Genomic DNA, 16,037 nt, shown 5'->3' with positions numbered 1-16,037 from the left:
TTACAAGAGAGCTATGTTGCCAGATCTTCTATGTAATAAGAAAATAATAGTATTTAAAGTTGATTGGTAATAACTTATTAAAGTCTGGTATATTAGTTGAAGCGTCTTTTGCATGTTAAGGTTTCTTCGATTTAACATTGCATATGGAATGAATATTGACATTTTTTTTCATAGTTACTTAAGAAATGTTAGAAAAGTTTACATAAAGAAGTGAACGTATCAGTAAGGGAGGCAAATATTTATTGAAATTATCCCTCTTTAATAAAATTAACTCATATTATTTATTATGAGGTGAGTTGAAAAGAATATTATGAGCATAATGATTGTTGTAGTTTCAAATTCCTCTATTATCCATCTATATAACCTCATTTTTGTGCAAATATCAATTATTTTTGAAAGTGACCTTTTAAATTTTCTTTAATTCCCATGGAAACGAAAAAAATGCCACAGTGACATTTTTTTCTATTCAAATTAGTGTATCGGGGAATAAAATTACAAAATTTAAAATGTTGAGGTGCATTAGGCCTACAGCGCCCAAATTCTGGTGCTCCATGCGTGGACTTAATTTAGGGACAATAAATAAATTTACGATGCCTAGAAATATTTTGACCGCCAGCGTCAGATACTACGGTGAAGATTGTGGAGAGTAAGTGATATTTTTAACCATTATTTCAGAGTTACCTCATATTAATACACAGAAATGCCGCTTATAAATATATATTCGATTTAAAAGTATCTAAGTATAGGTAGATTACCTATACATAGGCAACGCTGTAAAGTTAAACGCTATACAAAACTAACGTTTTATATTTGAAGAATATATATAACAAAAACTTGTTTACTTATCATAAAATTCCATTCTTTTCATCTATTGGATATACTATAAACTAGTTCTTTCGTTACTTCATTGTATAAACTAAAAATATTCCCTTATAAATCTTAATTTCCTCAATAATTGAATGAATGAAACAAAAATTTTTAAGATGTATGAAATTATTTAACATTGAACATGATTTCGCGCGCTTTTTCCTGATTGACCAATAATTCAATATGGCGGCGTTTTAGAAGTCTTTCTAATTGGTGGTGCGCGGTATACACCTTAAACTACACACGACGCGTAACACCACATTTTCTAATCATATTGTTTGTATTTATATTTATTTTGAAATCTTTTTAAAAATGAACGAGGAAATCAAATGTTTTATTGGTGAAATATAAAAAAAATCTATATACCTATATCACAAGGTAAACAAAATGTATAGATTAGTATCATGTGATCAGTGAAAACAAATTTGATTGGTTATTCTTATTTACTGCGAGGTTTCTACGATGGCTAAAGTTAGAATAGATTCACTTAAAACGACTCGTCGACGACGGTATAAACTTTTACACGTGCTTTTTAATTTGGAGAGAACGGTGAACGTATTCGGTGCGTCAAGTTTATATCCAAATGATGAAACCGGTTACGATATGAAGACATAACTAAGAAACCCTTCAGATTAGTTTGACCTCATAAAATTCCTTGTTTGAACAACCTAATATCACTGTTTCAAGCTTGTTTTATTGTCATTATGTTAAATAGATAATATTGATGTTCATAATTGTGATAAAATGTTAATGACTCTTACTAAATTAGGATTAAATTATTCATTTGTTGAAATTTGTTTTATTACATCACAATAAAGTTGTAAACTGAATATAAATACATAAAAAGATACGTGCGTGTTCGTGTCTTCAAGAAATTTTTGAATAGTGAACTGAAATGGAGTAAGTGATGTTTTTAATTTGTTTACACTACTATAATTTTGTTCCAAAGTCGGCTATTCTCCTTTTTACCATAAAGTATAAATAATTTTATTTGAAATAATCAAACATTTACGACTTTTGCTTTAATTAAAATTAATATAGAAAAATGAAATTAGCGGTACCTTTATATTTTATTTAAGCGGTACCTTTTTATTTTACGCATATATTGTAAGAGTTCCAACGATTCACTGACATTTAATTATTATCATTTATTTTGATTATTTTTATTTCAATGCCTTATCTCCAACTAATAATATTATTCTATCATAAAAAACGTCACGATCTAAGAATTTACCAAATAAAGGGAGAATAGTGAGATTAGCAATTTTACAAATTGATCGGGCAACATTGCTTTTCACATTGACAGAATTAAGGTTAGATTGTTCACTATATTTAGCAGCTATTAAAAATCTTATTTTTATTCCGAAGGAGTTGTTGAGCTGACATGATCCATCTTTATTGAAAAGGCAAAAGTAAAATAGTCAGAAAAAAAATAACACGAAAGAAACGTCACAATATAAAATATAAAAAAAGCAATATAAAATGCCAACGTCTCTAAATTGAAATAATTTTTCTTTTAGAATATTTTTTGTACATCCAATTTCATATTTTCTATTAAGCACTTAATGAAAAAAAATATAAATTATCATTTTTTTAGTAAAGTAAAGATTGTTAAATTGACTTCTCGTATCCAACATGGCGAAGGACCATACTGGGACCCAGATAGTAATGTTTTGGTATACACCGATACATTTAAAGCAACTTTGTACAAATTAAAAACTGATTGTGAGTCACCCATTTCTCCTGACTGTTTTAAATTACGTAAGTAATACTAATTCACAATCTGTATCTATTTTCCCTTCCATTTTCATATTAAATTTCATTTTCTAAATACGTTGTTTAACCATCCCCCGTATAATTCCCGTGAATTTTTCTTCTTCTACTTTATCAGTGTATGTTCTTGATGACATCAACGAATTTTTTCAAAATATTTTAGCAAATCATGATTCCGTTGGATTCGCTCTTAGGATAAAAGGGAAAAAAGATACTTGGGTAGTGTGTGGTGATCGTTTTATGTACGAACTTAAATGGCCGGACAAAGGTAAAGTGACCTTCAAACAAATTCACATGATTGAAAAGGACAAACCGAAAAATCAATTCAACGACGGTAAAGCTGATAGTCTTGGTCGAATTTGGGGAGGTAAGTACTTTTAACGAAGTTAATTTGTAACCTAATGTTATCTATTCGCACTCGCAGCTAACTTCACGACATATTAGGATGTTGCCGATTATTCCTCTAATAATTGATATCTACTATTAAAAATATTTTGGAATAGTACACGATTTAAAAAAGATAAATCATAGTAAACACTTAAATCATTATATATAAACAATAATTTTTCCTCTAAATTTGATAATAAATTCAGTGTACAGGAAATCACGTAATTTTATTCGAGATAACAGTAAAATTTCAAACTATTCAACTGTTGCAGACGCTAACTGTAATATCGACATCTGATTCGACTTCTTTCTACCTTAGAAGTAATAATACGAGATGGCGGTACAGTTTACACTTATAATTCAGTTCCTAAGTAATACTTTTACGTTATATCTGCTAATTTTGTTTCACATTTAAAATAATTTGTTACGATTTGAGATAAAATTTTCAAGATTTGTTTTAAAAGGTACTTGAAACTACTGGTTAAAGTGAGGAGACTACTCTCTTATGGGGCTCGATAAGAGAGTTCTCTTTCTTCCATATGTGGAATAAAACACATTTAATGACCGCTGTCAACATTTGAAGTACTAGTAACAGATGGCGGTGTCTATTTCAATTCATTTTGTTACGAATTTATACTTTTTAGGTAGTTTTCCAATATAAATACACTGATTCCGATAAAAATGTAACTAATTTTCCATTTAAAAAGTCCCATTAGAAACATTTAAAACAAAACTATTTTATTGAAACTGATTTATTCCAAATTTAAAAAGTCCTATATTATAAAACAGTTTCAGATTTCACTTTCTATTGATGTTTGAGTTAATTAACAAAAATGTTCGTAAGATGGCAGCACAATTTTTACTTAATCCAAATAAAATGTTTTATTTTTTGTGAAACATTATTTAAAATTCGAAATATTACAAATCAGAAAAGCGAACATGTGTTCCAAAAACACGGTTATACATTTATACTAGAGAAAATCCTGAATTTTTTATGAAAATAATAAAAATCTGAGGTTATGTTGACGAACAAAACAAAAGTGGAGCATTTTTGATAAAAAATTGTTATAATAATCGTGATAGTAAATGAGAAAATCTACCTAAAACAAAATAAGAGCCACAATAATTCGTTTTTAGGTACTTTGAAACGTGAAACTGATTTATCGGTACCAGATTTCGGCGGGTCACTGTACATGATTGATCATAACCTCAAAGAACGTGAAATATTACAGAAAGTCAGTATAAGTAACGGACTCGCTTGGTCCAAAGACAACAAAAAATTTTATTACATAGACAGTGCCACTAGAGATATTGACGAATATACTTTCAGCTTGGAAAATGCTTCTATTTGTAAGTAGTAGAATTAAATTCGAAATTGTACAGATAAATATATGTATAATTTTATTGAAGGTAATAAAAGAGTGGTTATGAATATAAAAGATCACGGGTATCCTGGTATAGCCGACGGAATGACTATAGATGAAAACGACCATCTGTGGATCGCCATGTTTGGAGGTCACGAAGTACGTATTCGTTTCTATTCTAAATTAAATTTATATTTAATAAAACTTTCAGATTATTCAAGTAAATCCGTCTTGCGGGAAGATAATGAGGAAAATAAAGATGCCAGCTTCGTACGTCACTTCTGTCATTTGGGGCGGACCAAAATTTGACATTTTGTATGCGACTACGTCACATCTCCATCTTGACGATAAACAAATGAAAGAAGAACCGGATGCTGGTAGCGTGTACGCCATTTACGGTTTGGGAGTTAAAGGATTTCCGTCTAACCAAGCTGTTATAAATTGTAAAGAATAAATTATTTGTCAAATTTGGCGATAATGTTAAATTACTTGTGATTGTCATATCTAATTTCCTATTTATAACTGAATAAATGATTATAATCTGAATGAGTTTGATTATTACACACCTCCTTTCGATTCTCTTTGACACAAGAAAGAAGAAAAAGACAGAAACAAGGTAGATAAGTGAGGATAAACACACTAAAATTGAATTCACGTCACGTGAGGTCATGTACTATCACGTTACAGACGTGTGAAGAACTTTACACCGAATGTTAATACTGCAGTACTAAGCTGATGTCATAAGTCACATGACGTTAAACGCATGCTAAACTTACGTCACGTGTTGTTACGCTAAAGACGTGTGGAAAGCTTTACACAATAATTATGTGAATACATCAAAACTATACTGACGTCATATGTCACGTTATGTCAAACATTTGCTTATTTTTGAAAAAGGAAAAGTTATTAATGAGAAAAGAAAGAAAATATGGCCTGAATATCGGGTACAACATATTCGCTAAAGCATCTTGGTGAGAAATGAATTAAAATATTACTTGTAATGGTTTCCTCATTTCAAATTACACAAAATGACATCTATCAATAACAAAAATGTAAATATTTTTCCGCTAATGTTTTGAAATAGAGTAAATGAAAATTATTTTTCATGGTAATATAATTTTATACCACTTACCTCAAATAAATTTCTCGTCTGTAGTAATAGCTCTTCGAAGTTAAGTACATTCTTTTTCTTTTTCATTTTCCTTTCTATAGAATGATAAAAGAAACCATTTTCTTATTTTTTCTGCCCTATCTAAAGAATTGATTGAACTTGCACTTTCCATTATTGAAAATTCACAACAAAACCACCAATTTTCTACTTTTCATCTGAAAAACTGAATAAACACTTTCCATTATTGAAAATTCACAACAAATGAAAACTTATTTCCTTTCTTTCATCTGAAAAACTGAACTAACACTTTCTATTATTGAAACATCATAACAAAACAACAAAAACACAATGAAATCACCATCAAATATACATGTCGGCTTTGTACTAAATCATGAAACTTATTAGTAATGTGTTTCTAAGCTAACTATCACGCTTAAATCAAACTAATAAAATATTATTAAACACACTATCTATTACTATCATTACACTCAAAAATTACACTTTCAGACGCGCGTTTCGATAATGAAATTATCGTCTTCAGATACCGAAGGTAAACTGAGGCTTATTAACTTGACTTACCCATATCTACTAAGTTTTCCCGCCAATGAACATCTTCGCGCGAGTTACAATTCCAGCGGGAGAGTCGCTTAGGCGGGAAATTGCACATTCAGTCTCTATTTAATAAACTATTCAGTGGACTTTTGAGATTATGCTCATTAAGTACATATTAAATTATTCTTATAGTCAACAATTTCAATATTTTTATATGCATCCAATAATGTATTATAACATAAGAAAATATTATTCGAGGCATCTTTTAGTGCATTGTGGTATTGTGAGTTGCCTGACTAGTAGGCTTAAATATTCTCGATCTACGATATAGATCATAGATAAAATAGAAAAAAATAGAGGCGATTGTGTTCTGGACGTTAACATTGATTAAATATAGACAATATTATAGCTAATAATTGAGTTCAAGTTCAAGTTTTATTATTGTTTATATAAAATTTATATAAATATATTTGGAATCATTAAAAAATCATGAGTATTTTATATAAAATAATATTGTTACACTATACAGTATACGCCTATGAAATGTAGTTATGATAATTGCTGGATTGCCAATTCGCTCGTTTTTATTTTAATTATCGATGAATTTCAGTATAATTACTGTTCAATTTTGTTGTTGTTTACCAATTTTCTTATAATAAAAGATCGACAACTTTTGCTGTTACTTGTTCAATTACACACAGAAAAGGTAAGGTTAGGTTAGTCAATTTGACAACTGCTGATATATTTTGTATCATAACACCGTAAAGAATAGGTTTACGTAAAAATAGTATATAATCTTTTTTGTAGAGCTCTCTAAGATCTTCATTTTTTGTTTAAAATTTTTTTCTCTAAAATCAGTATTTTCGGAGATATTTAATAAAACTGGTTATAACTTTGAAGGGGGCTGCGGGGCAAACGAAGCTTTCTAAGTAGACACATTTTCAAGGATTTTCTTCTCTAATCAAGTATAAGCTTTGGTGAAAATTTCAATAAAATCGGGGTGTTTATAATCTCGGAAATTCATTCCAAAAAAAAATCTTACTTCTATTTGTTTAAATATTTAAATATTAAATTGTCATATTTACTTCGCGAGACCAAATAAAATTAATTTTAACAAATCTCTTTATCTAATCTAACAGCGACAATGACGAAAAAATAAATTTCGTTAAATACCTAACAGTAAACAGTGTGTTACTACAGAAAATTCGTCGAGGTTTATTCCATTATGATAGAAGATTGGATCGAAACAATTTTTTTCTTCGGTGTTTCGTTTTTAATGATGTTGATTCTGTTCATGTTGAAGTATCTGCAGTTCCAGAAGGAAGAAGTGCGATCTAACGGTGAGTACTCACTTAACTTTAACCGTTTATAAATTCAAATATCGATTCTTGACACGAGCGCCATCTCTATTGATATATTCTCTCTCTCTCTCTCTCTCTCTCTATTTATATACTTTACCTCTCGCTTCCACTCGAATTTGCATCATATCTGAACCCGGATCTGAATCTATGGATATTTTGTTATTTATGTTGTTGTCGATGTAACCTGAAGTAGTAGGATAGACTAAACTATGTTTTTGGGCAGAGCTACAGAAAGGAAACATCAAAACAAACGGTTTTTGGGCAAGAATTCGATTTGAATTCATGCATCAGATTCACCAGATCTGATCCGTAGTGATGTTCTTCTTTTATCTAACCTCAAATTTTCATCAGACGTGTTTAAACGTATATTTTGAGGAGAAAGACTACAAGGAGCATTTATTGGATCTAAAACTTTCCAGACAACCCTCGTATATTTAGTGTCAATTGTAAAAGATCAAATTTAGACATCAGGAACCAAAAATAAGTCTAATTTTAATAAACTTTATTCACAACAAAGAGATAATTTTTTATTTCACAAATACTGAATGAATATAATTAGTTTAATTGAATCAACCAAAATTCATTACTCGAATGAATCAAATTACAACAATCTGGATTTTTCTAGCGAGATTCACAAATAAACAAAAAACTACGTGAAGAATTAAACGTAATAACGTTGAATCAAATATTATAAACATATTTTTTTGTTAAACTTAATTTCGTTATCACATGCCTAGTTATAATTATAGACTTATTTTGACTTTTTTAATCCTATTATTATCTTATCTTAATTATGTGAAAAAACGACACAAATTCAAATTTGCAAAAGCAAATGTACATATTCTAATTGTTTATTATTTCGAAAATATGTTAGACGCTCTGGATCTTTGTTCCATTGGAATGTTAATTTTGTCAATAATTGTTTTTGTTTACATTGTGTCCCAAAGAGAAGCTTTCGAAAGACGAATATGTCAAGTAAATGAATTAGCAGGTAAGCGTCTGTAACAATTTTTTTCAAAACAACAAATGTATAAAATCTTTCGTCCATACCTATATACGACACGCACCGAATTATAAAAAAGACTAAAATGAATCAATTGACAGTGTACGACGGCCTCAAGGTCATCGACAAAAATTAAAATTTAAAATCAGCTTGGTTAAGTTAGGTTAGGTTAGTCATTCAAATGAATATTACAAAGAAATTGTATAAACCGTGTAAACTAGTGTTATATTTTTGAAAATAGAATTATGTAACAAATTTACTGTTTACTAGAGAATCCCCTAAACAAACTTCTACTTGAAAATTTCCATGTATCACTTGATTTGTTCTACACGTAACATTCCAAATATGGCCGAGATTTGTTGTTCGCTTAAGTAAATTTATTTTATACATCGAAATATTTTATCTAATCAGTTTTACATCTTTGTCTCTCGCAAATATTAACGAGTTAAAACTTTCGTTGAGTGTTAAAGCCAACCGAATATAGATTTCTTTTCTATGATGATGTTATTTGACGTTGAAAATATGCTCGAAGTAAGAGATCAAATCGGTTTCGTGGTTTTTATCGGTTTGATTATATTTCTACTGTTGTTACTAAGGAAATACGTGCAAGTTAAGAGACGACAGTTCAAAAGGGAAATCGAATCACGTCTACGGCAAGGTGAGTCGAGATTATTCTTATAATATCTATAATAGTAATGGTTAAATATATAATTTGTTATTAATAGTTTCTTAGTTATTTAGTAATTAATATTAAATATTCATTTAATTAATCAACTTCCCATTTTTTTTAATGTTGGACATTCTGTTTTATGTGACGTTTCAATATCGCAAACATGTTTGTTTTGTTATTAAATTTATATAAATCACATGTTTAGGAATTTTTTTTATGGCTATCCGTATTTCATCTGAAATGTGTCAAAATAATTATAAAACGATGAACAGTCATCGGTCATACTTTACCTGGGAAAAGTATCGAATAATTTTGATAGCAAAACTAATATACCGAGTTTTAAAAAAGTTGTTATACGAAAGTTACTACTTTTATTTTTTGTAGTTTTGAAATATGGCAACACTGATACGAATACGTCAAATCTGACATTGCAGTTTGACAATTTTAATGGTGAACGTACTTAGAACGTGTTATCATACGAGGGCTATTTGAGTTGTTTACAAATACTTGACGTAAAATTCCGAAATGAGTCAAAATAATTATAAAACGATGAACAGTCATCGGTCATACTTTACCTGGGAAAAGTATCGAAGAATTTTGGTAGCAAAACTAATATACCGAGTTTTAAAAAAGTTGTTATACGAAAGTTACTACTTTTATTTTTTGTAGTTTTGAAATATGGCAACACTGATGCGAATACGTCAAATCTGACATTGCAGTTTGACAATTTTAATGGTGAACGTACTTAGAACGTGTTATCATATGAGGGTTATTTGAGTTTTCCACGGTTTTAAAACTTTTACACGATGGTTTTTGATTCGTTATCGGAGGGAACTCATTCCTCGACTGTCGTTGAACAACTTATAATATTTTCTTAAGTTAGGCAACCATAGATACGTGATCTCGTAATAATGCAGTTACGAGGGAGGTTCAACATGTTTTCAAGGCTCCTAGACACTCTGAACAAGTCTGATAACTGAAAAAACTGGAAGGAAAGAAGCAAAACGAAAATAATATTTTTTTCTAGTTTAGTTCGCGAAGATTTGGAAAATAGTTTTGATTTAAATCAAAATAAAATTATTAAATCTTGTACTGGAAAATAAATTTTATATAATTGGTAAAACATATCTCCCTAATAATAAGAATAAGGAATATTTTAAACAATTTAAGTCAAGTTGATGTATAATTTGAATTTTATTAAAGAAGCCATTACATTTATCTGTAAACCTTATCAGTTGAGTGTCCTTATGGAATGTCAACACACTCTAGTTAATAATTATTTTCTTAGGGGACATTATGATTATTACTTTGTAAATTTCCTAAATAAATCTTTATATACAAACCATGAGATCTTTAGTCCAGTTATTTAAGATAGTTCACCTAGGAAATTCGAGATACTCAGCCATAAAATCGTGTTTAAACTTGTTCATTTGACATACTAAAACTCCTCGCGAAACTCGCATATAATTCGGTGTGAGCAAATTTAAAAATCGGGGGTCAAAAGTCAAAAAAATCGATTTTTTGCAAATAACTCGTTTCCTATGGGATTTACGTCATTCGTGTTTATCATCAATATTGTAGAGAATTGAATTCTCCACAACTTTTGTTTGAAAAATTTTCTCATACGATGAATCGTTTCTGAGATAGAGGGCGGTTAGAATCCCGTTTGAAATCAATTGGTAGTCCCGATCAAAATAATGTCTTATAAAGTTTATAAATTATTGCAGATACCCAGCTATAAAGTCGTTTAAACTTGTTCATTTGACATACTGAAACTCCTCTCGAAACTCGCATATAATTCGGTGTGAGCAAATTTAAAAATCGGGGGTCAAAAGTCAAAAAAATCGATTTTTTGCAAATAACTCGTTTCCTATGGGATTTACGTCATTCGTGTTTATCATCAATATTGTAGAGAATTGAATTCTCCACAACTTTTGTTTGAAAAATTTTCTCATACGATGAATCGTTTCTGAGATAGAGGGCGGTTAGAATCCCGTTTGAAATCAATTGGTAGTCCCGATCAAAATAATGTCTTATAAAGTTTATAAATTATTGCAGATACCCAGCTATAAAGTCGTTTAAACTTGTTCATTTGACATACTAAAACTCCTCGCGAAACTCGCATATAATTCGGTGTGAGCAAATTTAAAAATCGGGGGTCAAAAGTCAAAAAAATCGATTTTTTGCAAATAACTCGTTTCCTATGGGATTTACGTCATTCGTGTTTATTATCAATATTGTAGAGAATTGAATTCTCCACAACTTTTGTTTGAAAAATTTTCTCATACGGCGAATCGTTTCTGAGATAGAGGGCGGTTAGAATCCCGTTTGAAATCAATTGGTAGTCCCGATCAAAATAATGTCTTATAAAGTTTATAAATTATTGCAGATACCCAGCTATAAAGTCGTTTAAACTTGTTCATTTGACATACTAAAACTCCTCGCGAAACTCGCATATAATTCGGTGTGAGCAAATTTAAAAATCGGGGGTCAAAAGTCAAAAAAATCGATTTTTTGCAAATAACTCGTTTCCTATGGGATTTACGTCATTCGTGTTTATTATCAATATTGTAGAGAATTGAATTCTCCACAACTTTTGTTTGAAAAATTTTCTCATACGGCGAATCGTTTCTGAGATAGAGGGCGGTTAGAATCCCGTTTGAAATCAACTGGTAGTCCCGATCAAAATAATGTCTTATTAAGTTTATAAATTATTGCAGATACACAGCTATAAAGTCCTTTAAACTTGTTCATTTGACATATTAAAACTCCTCTCGAAACTCGCATATAATTCGGTGTGAGCAAATTTAAAAATCGGGGGTCAAAAGTCAAAAAAATCGATTTTTTGCAAATAACTCGTTTCCTATGGGTTTTACGCTATTTATATTTATTATCAATATTGTAGAGAATTAAATTCTCCACAACTTTTGTTTGAAAAATTTTCTCATACGGTGAATCCTTTCTGAGATAGAGGGCGGTTAGAATCCCGTTTGAAATCAACCGGTAGTCCCGATCAAAATAATGTCTTATTAAGTTTATAAATTATTGCAGACACCCAGCTGTAAAGTCGTGTTTAAACTTGTTCATTTGACATAATAAAACTCCTCTCAAAACTCGCATATAATTCGGTGTGAGCAAATTTAAAAATCGGGGGTCAAAAGTCAAAAAAATCGATTTTTTGCAAATAACTCGTTTCCTATGGGTTTTACGCTATTTATGTTTATTATCAATATTGTAGAGAATTGAATTCTCCACAACTTTTGTTTGAAAGATTTTCTCATACGGCGAATCGTTTCTGAGATACAGGGCGGTGTTGAATCCCGTTTGAAATCAACTGGTAGTCCCACCCAAATGAAAATAATCCCTATATTAATATAATCGAAGCGACACTGTTTTGGGTCGAAACCAAAAGAAATATTTCAATCAATATAAACATTAACAACAATGAATGAATTAAAGACTGAAATTCAGTGCGAGGAGTGGCAATATCAAGGTCAAATGAAAAATTATCGATCGAATTGAAATCTATAACATTTTACAACTCACCTAAGACTAATTTACAATCGGAAGATTAAGATCCAATTCACGAGAGATAAGAAGCAAGCAACAAGTTGCCGAATTAAGCTGAACATCTACCAACAACGATACCCCGGTATTTTTGAACGTACATATTTCAGGAATGCGAAACCCATAAAATTAATCCACTCGTTTATCTAGTGACTCTTAATCCGATAATACGAAAAAAATGATACCAATTAATGAAATACTCGGTATCAGTTTATCGATTATCGTTTCAGCAAAAGCTTACGAAGTTTATAACATCGCGGAATATAAAGATGTTTACAATGGATGTGGTGGCGATAGCTTATTTAGGAGCGGTTGTTTTGATATTAATAATACTCGTAGTGATAATTAGAGTTAAATGTAGAGTGCCGCAAGAACCAGCAACTGCACAAACGACAATTAACAGTAAGTTTCGTCATTACGTAAATTCTTGGAACGTAGTATACGAAAGAATTGAAAATCCACACGAAATTGTCGTGGAAACTAAATATATTGAATTTAAGACTTTTTTTCTTAACGTCAAATATGTTTTTTCTTCTAGATTCGAAAATAAAATATCGTAGCTGTGTAGGTGATGTTAGGAATTCCATTTTCGAGCCTATTAATTCAAAACTTATTCTAGAATTTCATTTTCCAGGCTAAAAATTCATCTTTCAGTTCATAATTCTCAGTGCATTTCATGAATTTCGTTTTCCGTTCCATTTAATTATATTGTGGTATTCAATTGTCATCTCATTCTTTAAAACTCATTTTTTGTTTCACTTCTCATTAAATTACGTTTTCCAGTCCATAAATCTCATCACTTTCCGTGAAAGTTCATTTTCCGAACCATAGCTTTCTATAAAATATCATTTTTCAGTCTATAATTCTCAGTACTTCTCACGAAATTTCGGTTTATAGTCCATAATTCCCAGTACTTCTCATAAAATTCTGTTTTTCAGTCTGTAAATATCATCACTTTCCATGAAATTTCATTTTCCAGGCCATAATTTCCATCAATTTTCATGAAATATCATTTTCCAGTCTATAATACTCAGTATTTGTCATGAAATTTCGGTTTATAATCCATAATTCCCAGTACTTCTCATAAAATTCTGTTTTTCAGTCTATAAATATCATCACTTTCCATGAAATTTCATTTTCCAGGCCATAATTCTCATCAATTTTCAGGAAATATCAATTTCCAGTCTATAATCCTCGGTATTTCTCACGAAATTTCGGTTTATAGTCCATAATTCCCAGTACTTCTCATAAAATTCTGTTTTTCAGTCTGTAAATATCATCACTTTCCATGAAATTTCATTTTCCAGGCCATAATTCTCATCAATTTTCAGGAAATATCATTTTCCAGTCTATAATCCTCAGTATTTGTCATGAAATTTCGGTTTATAATCCATAATTCCCAGTACTTCTCATAAAATTCTGTTTTTCAGTCTGTAAATATCATCACTTTCCATGAAATTTCATTTTCCAGGCCATAATTCTCATCAATTTTCAGGAAATATCAATTTCCAGTCTATAATCCTCGGTATTTCTCACGAAATTTCGGTTTATAGTCCATAATTCCCAGTACTTCTCATAAAATTCTGTTTTTCAGTCTGTAAATATCATCACTTTCCATGAAATTTCATTTTCCAGGCCATAATTCTCATCAATTTTCAGGAAATATCAATTTCCAGTCTATAATCCTCGGTATTTCTCACGAAATTTCGGTTTATAGTCCATAATTCCCAGTACTTCTCATAAAATTCTGTTTTTCAGTCTGTAAATATCATCACTTTCCATGAAATTTCATTTTCCAGGCCATAATTCTCATCAATTTTCAGGAAATATCAATTTCCAGTCTATAATCCTCGATATTTCTCACGAAATTTCGGTTTATAGTCCATAATTCCCAGTACTTCTCATAAAATTCTGTTTTTCAGTCTGTAAATATCATCACTTTCCATGAAATTTCATTTTCCAGGCCATAATTCTCATCAATTTTCAGGAAATATCAATTTCCAGTCTATAATCCTCGGTATTTCTCACGAAATTTCGGTTTATAGTCCATAATTCCCAGTACTTCTCATAAAATTCTGTTTTTCAGTCTGTAAATATCATCACTTTCCATGAAATTTCATTTTCCAGGCCATAATTCTCATCAATTTTCAGGAAATATCAATTTCCAGTCTATAATCCTCGGTATTTCTCACGAAATTTCGGTTTATAGTCCATAATTCCCAGTACTTCTCATAAAATTCTGTTTTTCAGTCTGTAAATATCATCACTTTCCATGAAATTTCATTTTCCAGGCCATAATTCTCATCAATTTTCAGGAAATATCATGTTCCAGTCTATAATTCTCAGTATTTCTCTGGAAATTTCGGTTTATAGTCCATAAGTCTCATAAATTTCCACGAACCATCATTTTCCATTCTATAATTCGCAACGCTTGTTATATATAAAACTTGTTAATTTTCAAAATACCCTGTAGTATCAATTACTTTATTAAATTTAAAAAACTCAAGATTTCCCACAAAACCACACAAAAACAAATATAAAAATTCATAAACAAAATAACCATTAAATATCGTGGTTTTTCCAAATTCTTCTCAGTTCTTATCCAGCAATCGATTATTTCGTAAAAGTAACTCGAGAAAAAACACCATTTTTCCCATTGAATCATCAATAATAATTATCGTGTAGTAAATTTTCTTTCGTCATTAAATTATGATCATCATTATGATTAATTCAATTTAATTTTGAATCTACTACTCTCTAAATTAGTTATTTAAACTGACTGGCCTACAGTTAACGACTTAGTTATTATTCACTTAGGTAGATAAGCTAATCGACGACAATGTCAGTCCACGTGATTGTTATTATTTCTTAGTAGTCGGTGGACGGTTTATGAAACGATATATTCGATAATATAAATAATGCGGTCGAATCGACAATAATTTCGAAACGGAATTTTTGTCTGTAAGTGGATTTTAATTACATCAAATTAAATTCCCATGTAGACACGTCGAGTTTCTATGGGAATTATGTCTTTCTCGCAGGAACATTTCGTGTTCTTTTTAGCTGTGTTTATAATACTTTTGATTTTCTATTCTTTCATTCAAAAAAGAATGAAGGTTACCAAAGAGGATCACGGTTATCGAGTGCCGTATTTGAGCTCTATGGATGTTTTGTACAATACCTACGGGGTGGATTTCATTTGTAAGTACTAATATTTTGTTTTCCTCGAAATTTTATACGATACAAAACTTAATACTGTCATTTTTAAACGTCGTACGTGAGATGATACAAGTCATCGATCTTTTATAATCATAAGAACGACGAAAAAACGGTTTGGAGTGGTCAAAAACCTTATGTATTAGATATTACGTATCCGTATCAT

At 30.2% G+C, this 16,037-nt stretch overlaps 2 protein-coding genes across 7 annotated transcripts in view; both read left to right on the top strand.

Moving 5' to 3' along the window:
* The first annotated feature begins 408 nt into the window (after positions 1 to 408).
* Positions 409 to 4,937, top strand: LOC130895669 (regucalcin-like). 2 transcript variants are annotated; one of them, XM_057803121.1, is made up of 6 exons: positions 409 to 646; positions 2,465 to 2,628; positions 2,804 to 3,007; positions 4,165 to 4,377; positions 4,438 to 4,550; positions 4,603 to 4,937. In XM_057803121.1, exons 1-6 carry the CDS (start codon positions 507 to 509, stop codon positions 4,843 to 4,845), a joined length of 1,077 nt encoding a protein of 358 aa, XP_057659104.1. In that variant the 5' UTR covers positions 409 to 506; the 3' UTR covers positions 4,846 to 4,937. The 2 variants fall into 2 exon arrangements, with proteins under 2 accessions (XP_057659104.1, XP_057659105.1); XM_057803122.1 differs by lacking the exon at positions 409 to 646 and adding an exon at positions 1,160 to 1,767.
* A 2,302-nt stretch (positions 4,938 to 7,239) lies between these two features.
* LOC130895668 (uncharacterized) overlaps positions 7,240 to 16,037 on the top strand; it is a 28,717-nt gene continuing 19,919 nt past the window's right edge. The window contains exon 1 of one of the 5 annotated variants that reach the window (XM_057803116.1): positions 7,240 to 7,394. In XM_057803116.1, coding sequence (XP_057659099.1) covers positions 7,280 to 7,394 — 115 coding nt within the window. In that variant the 5' untranslated portion in view covers positions 7,240 to 7,279. Of the gene's footprint in view, positions 7,395 to 8,281; positions 8,407 to 8,707; positions 9,077 to 12,890; positions 13,058 to 15,455; positions 15,857 to 16,037 lie in introns of those variants that run through there. The other 4 variants (XM_057803115.1, XM_057803113.1, XM_057803114.1 and 1 more) reach the window with 4 other exon arrangements.

Source organism: Diorhabda carinulata, chromosome 6 (genome assembly GCF_026250575.1).
Source record: "Diorhabda carinulata isolate Delta chromosome 6, icDioCari1.1, whole genome shotgun sequence".
Lineage (NCBI taxonomy): Eukaryota > Metazoa > Arthropoda > Insecta > Coleoptera > Chrysomelidae > Diorhabda > Diorhabda carinulata.
This window is presented reverse-complemented; position numbering and strand designations above follow the sequence as displayed.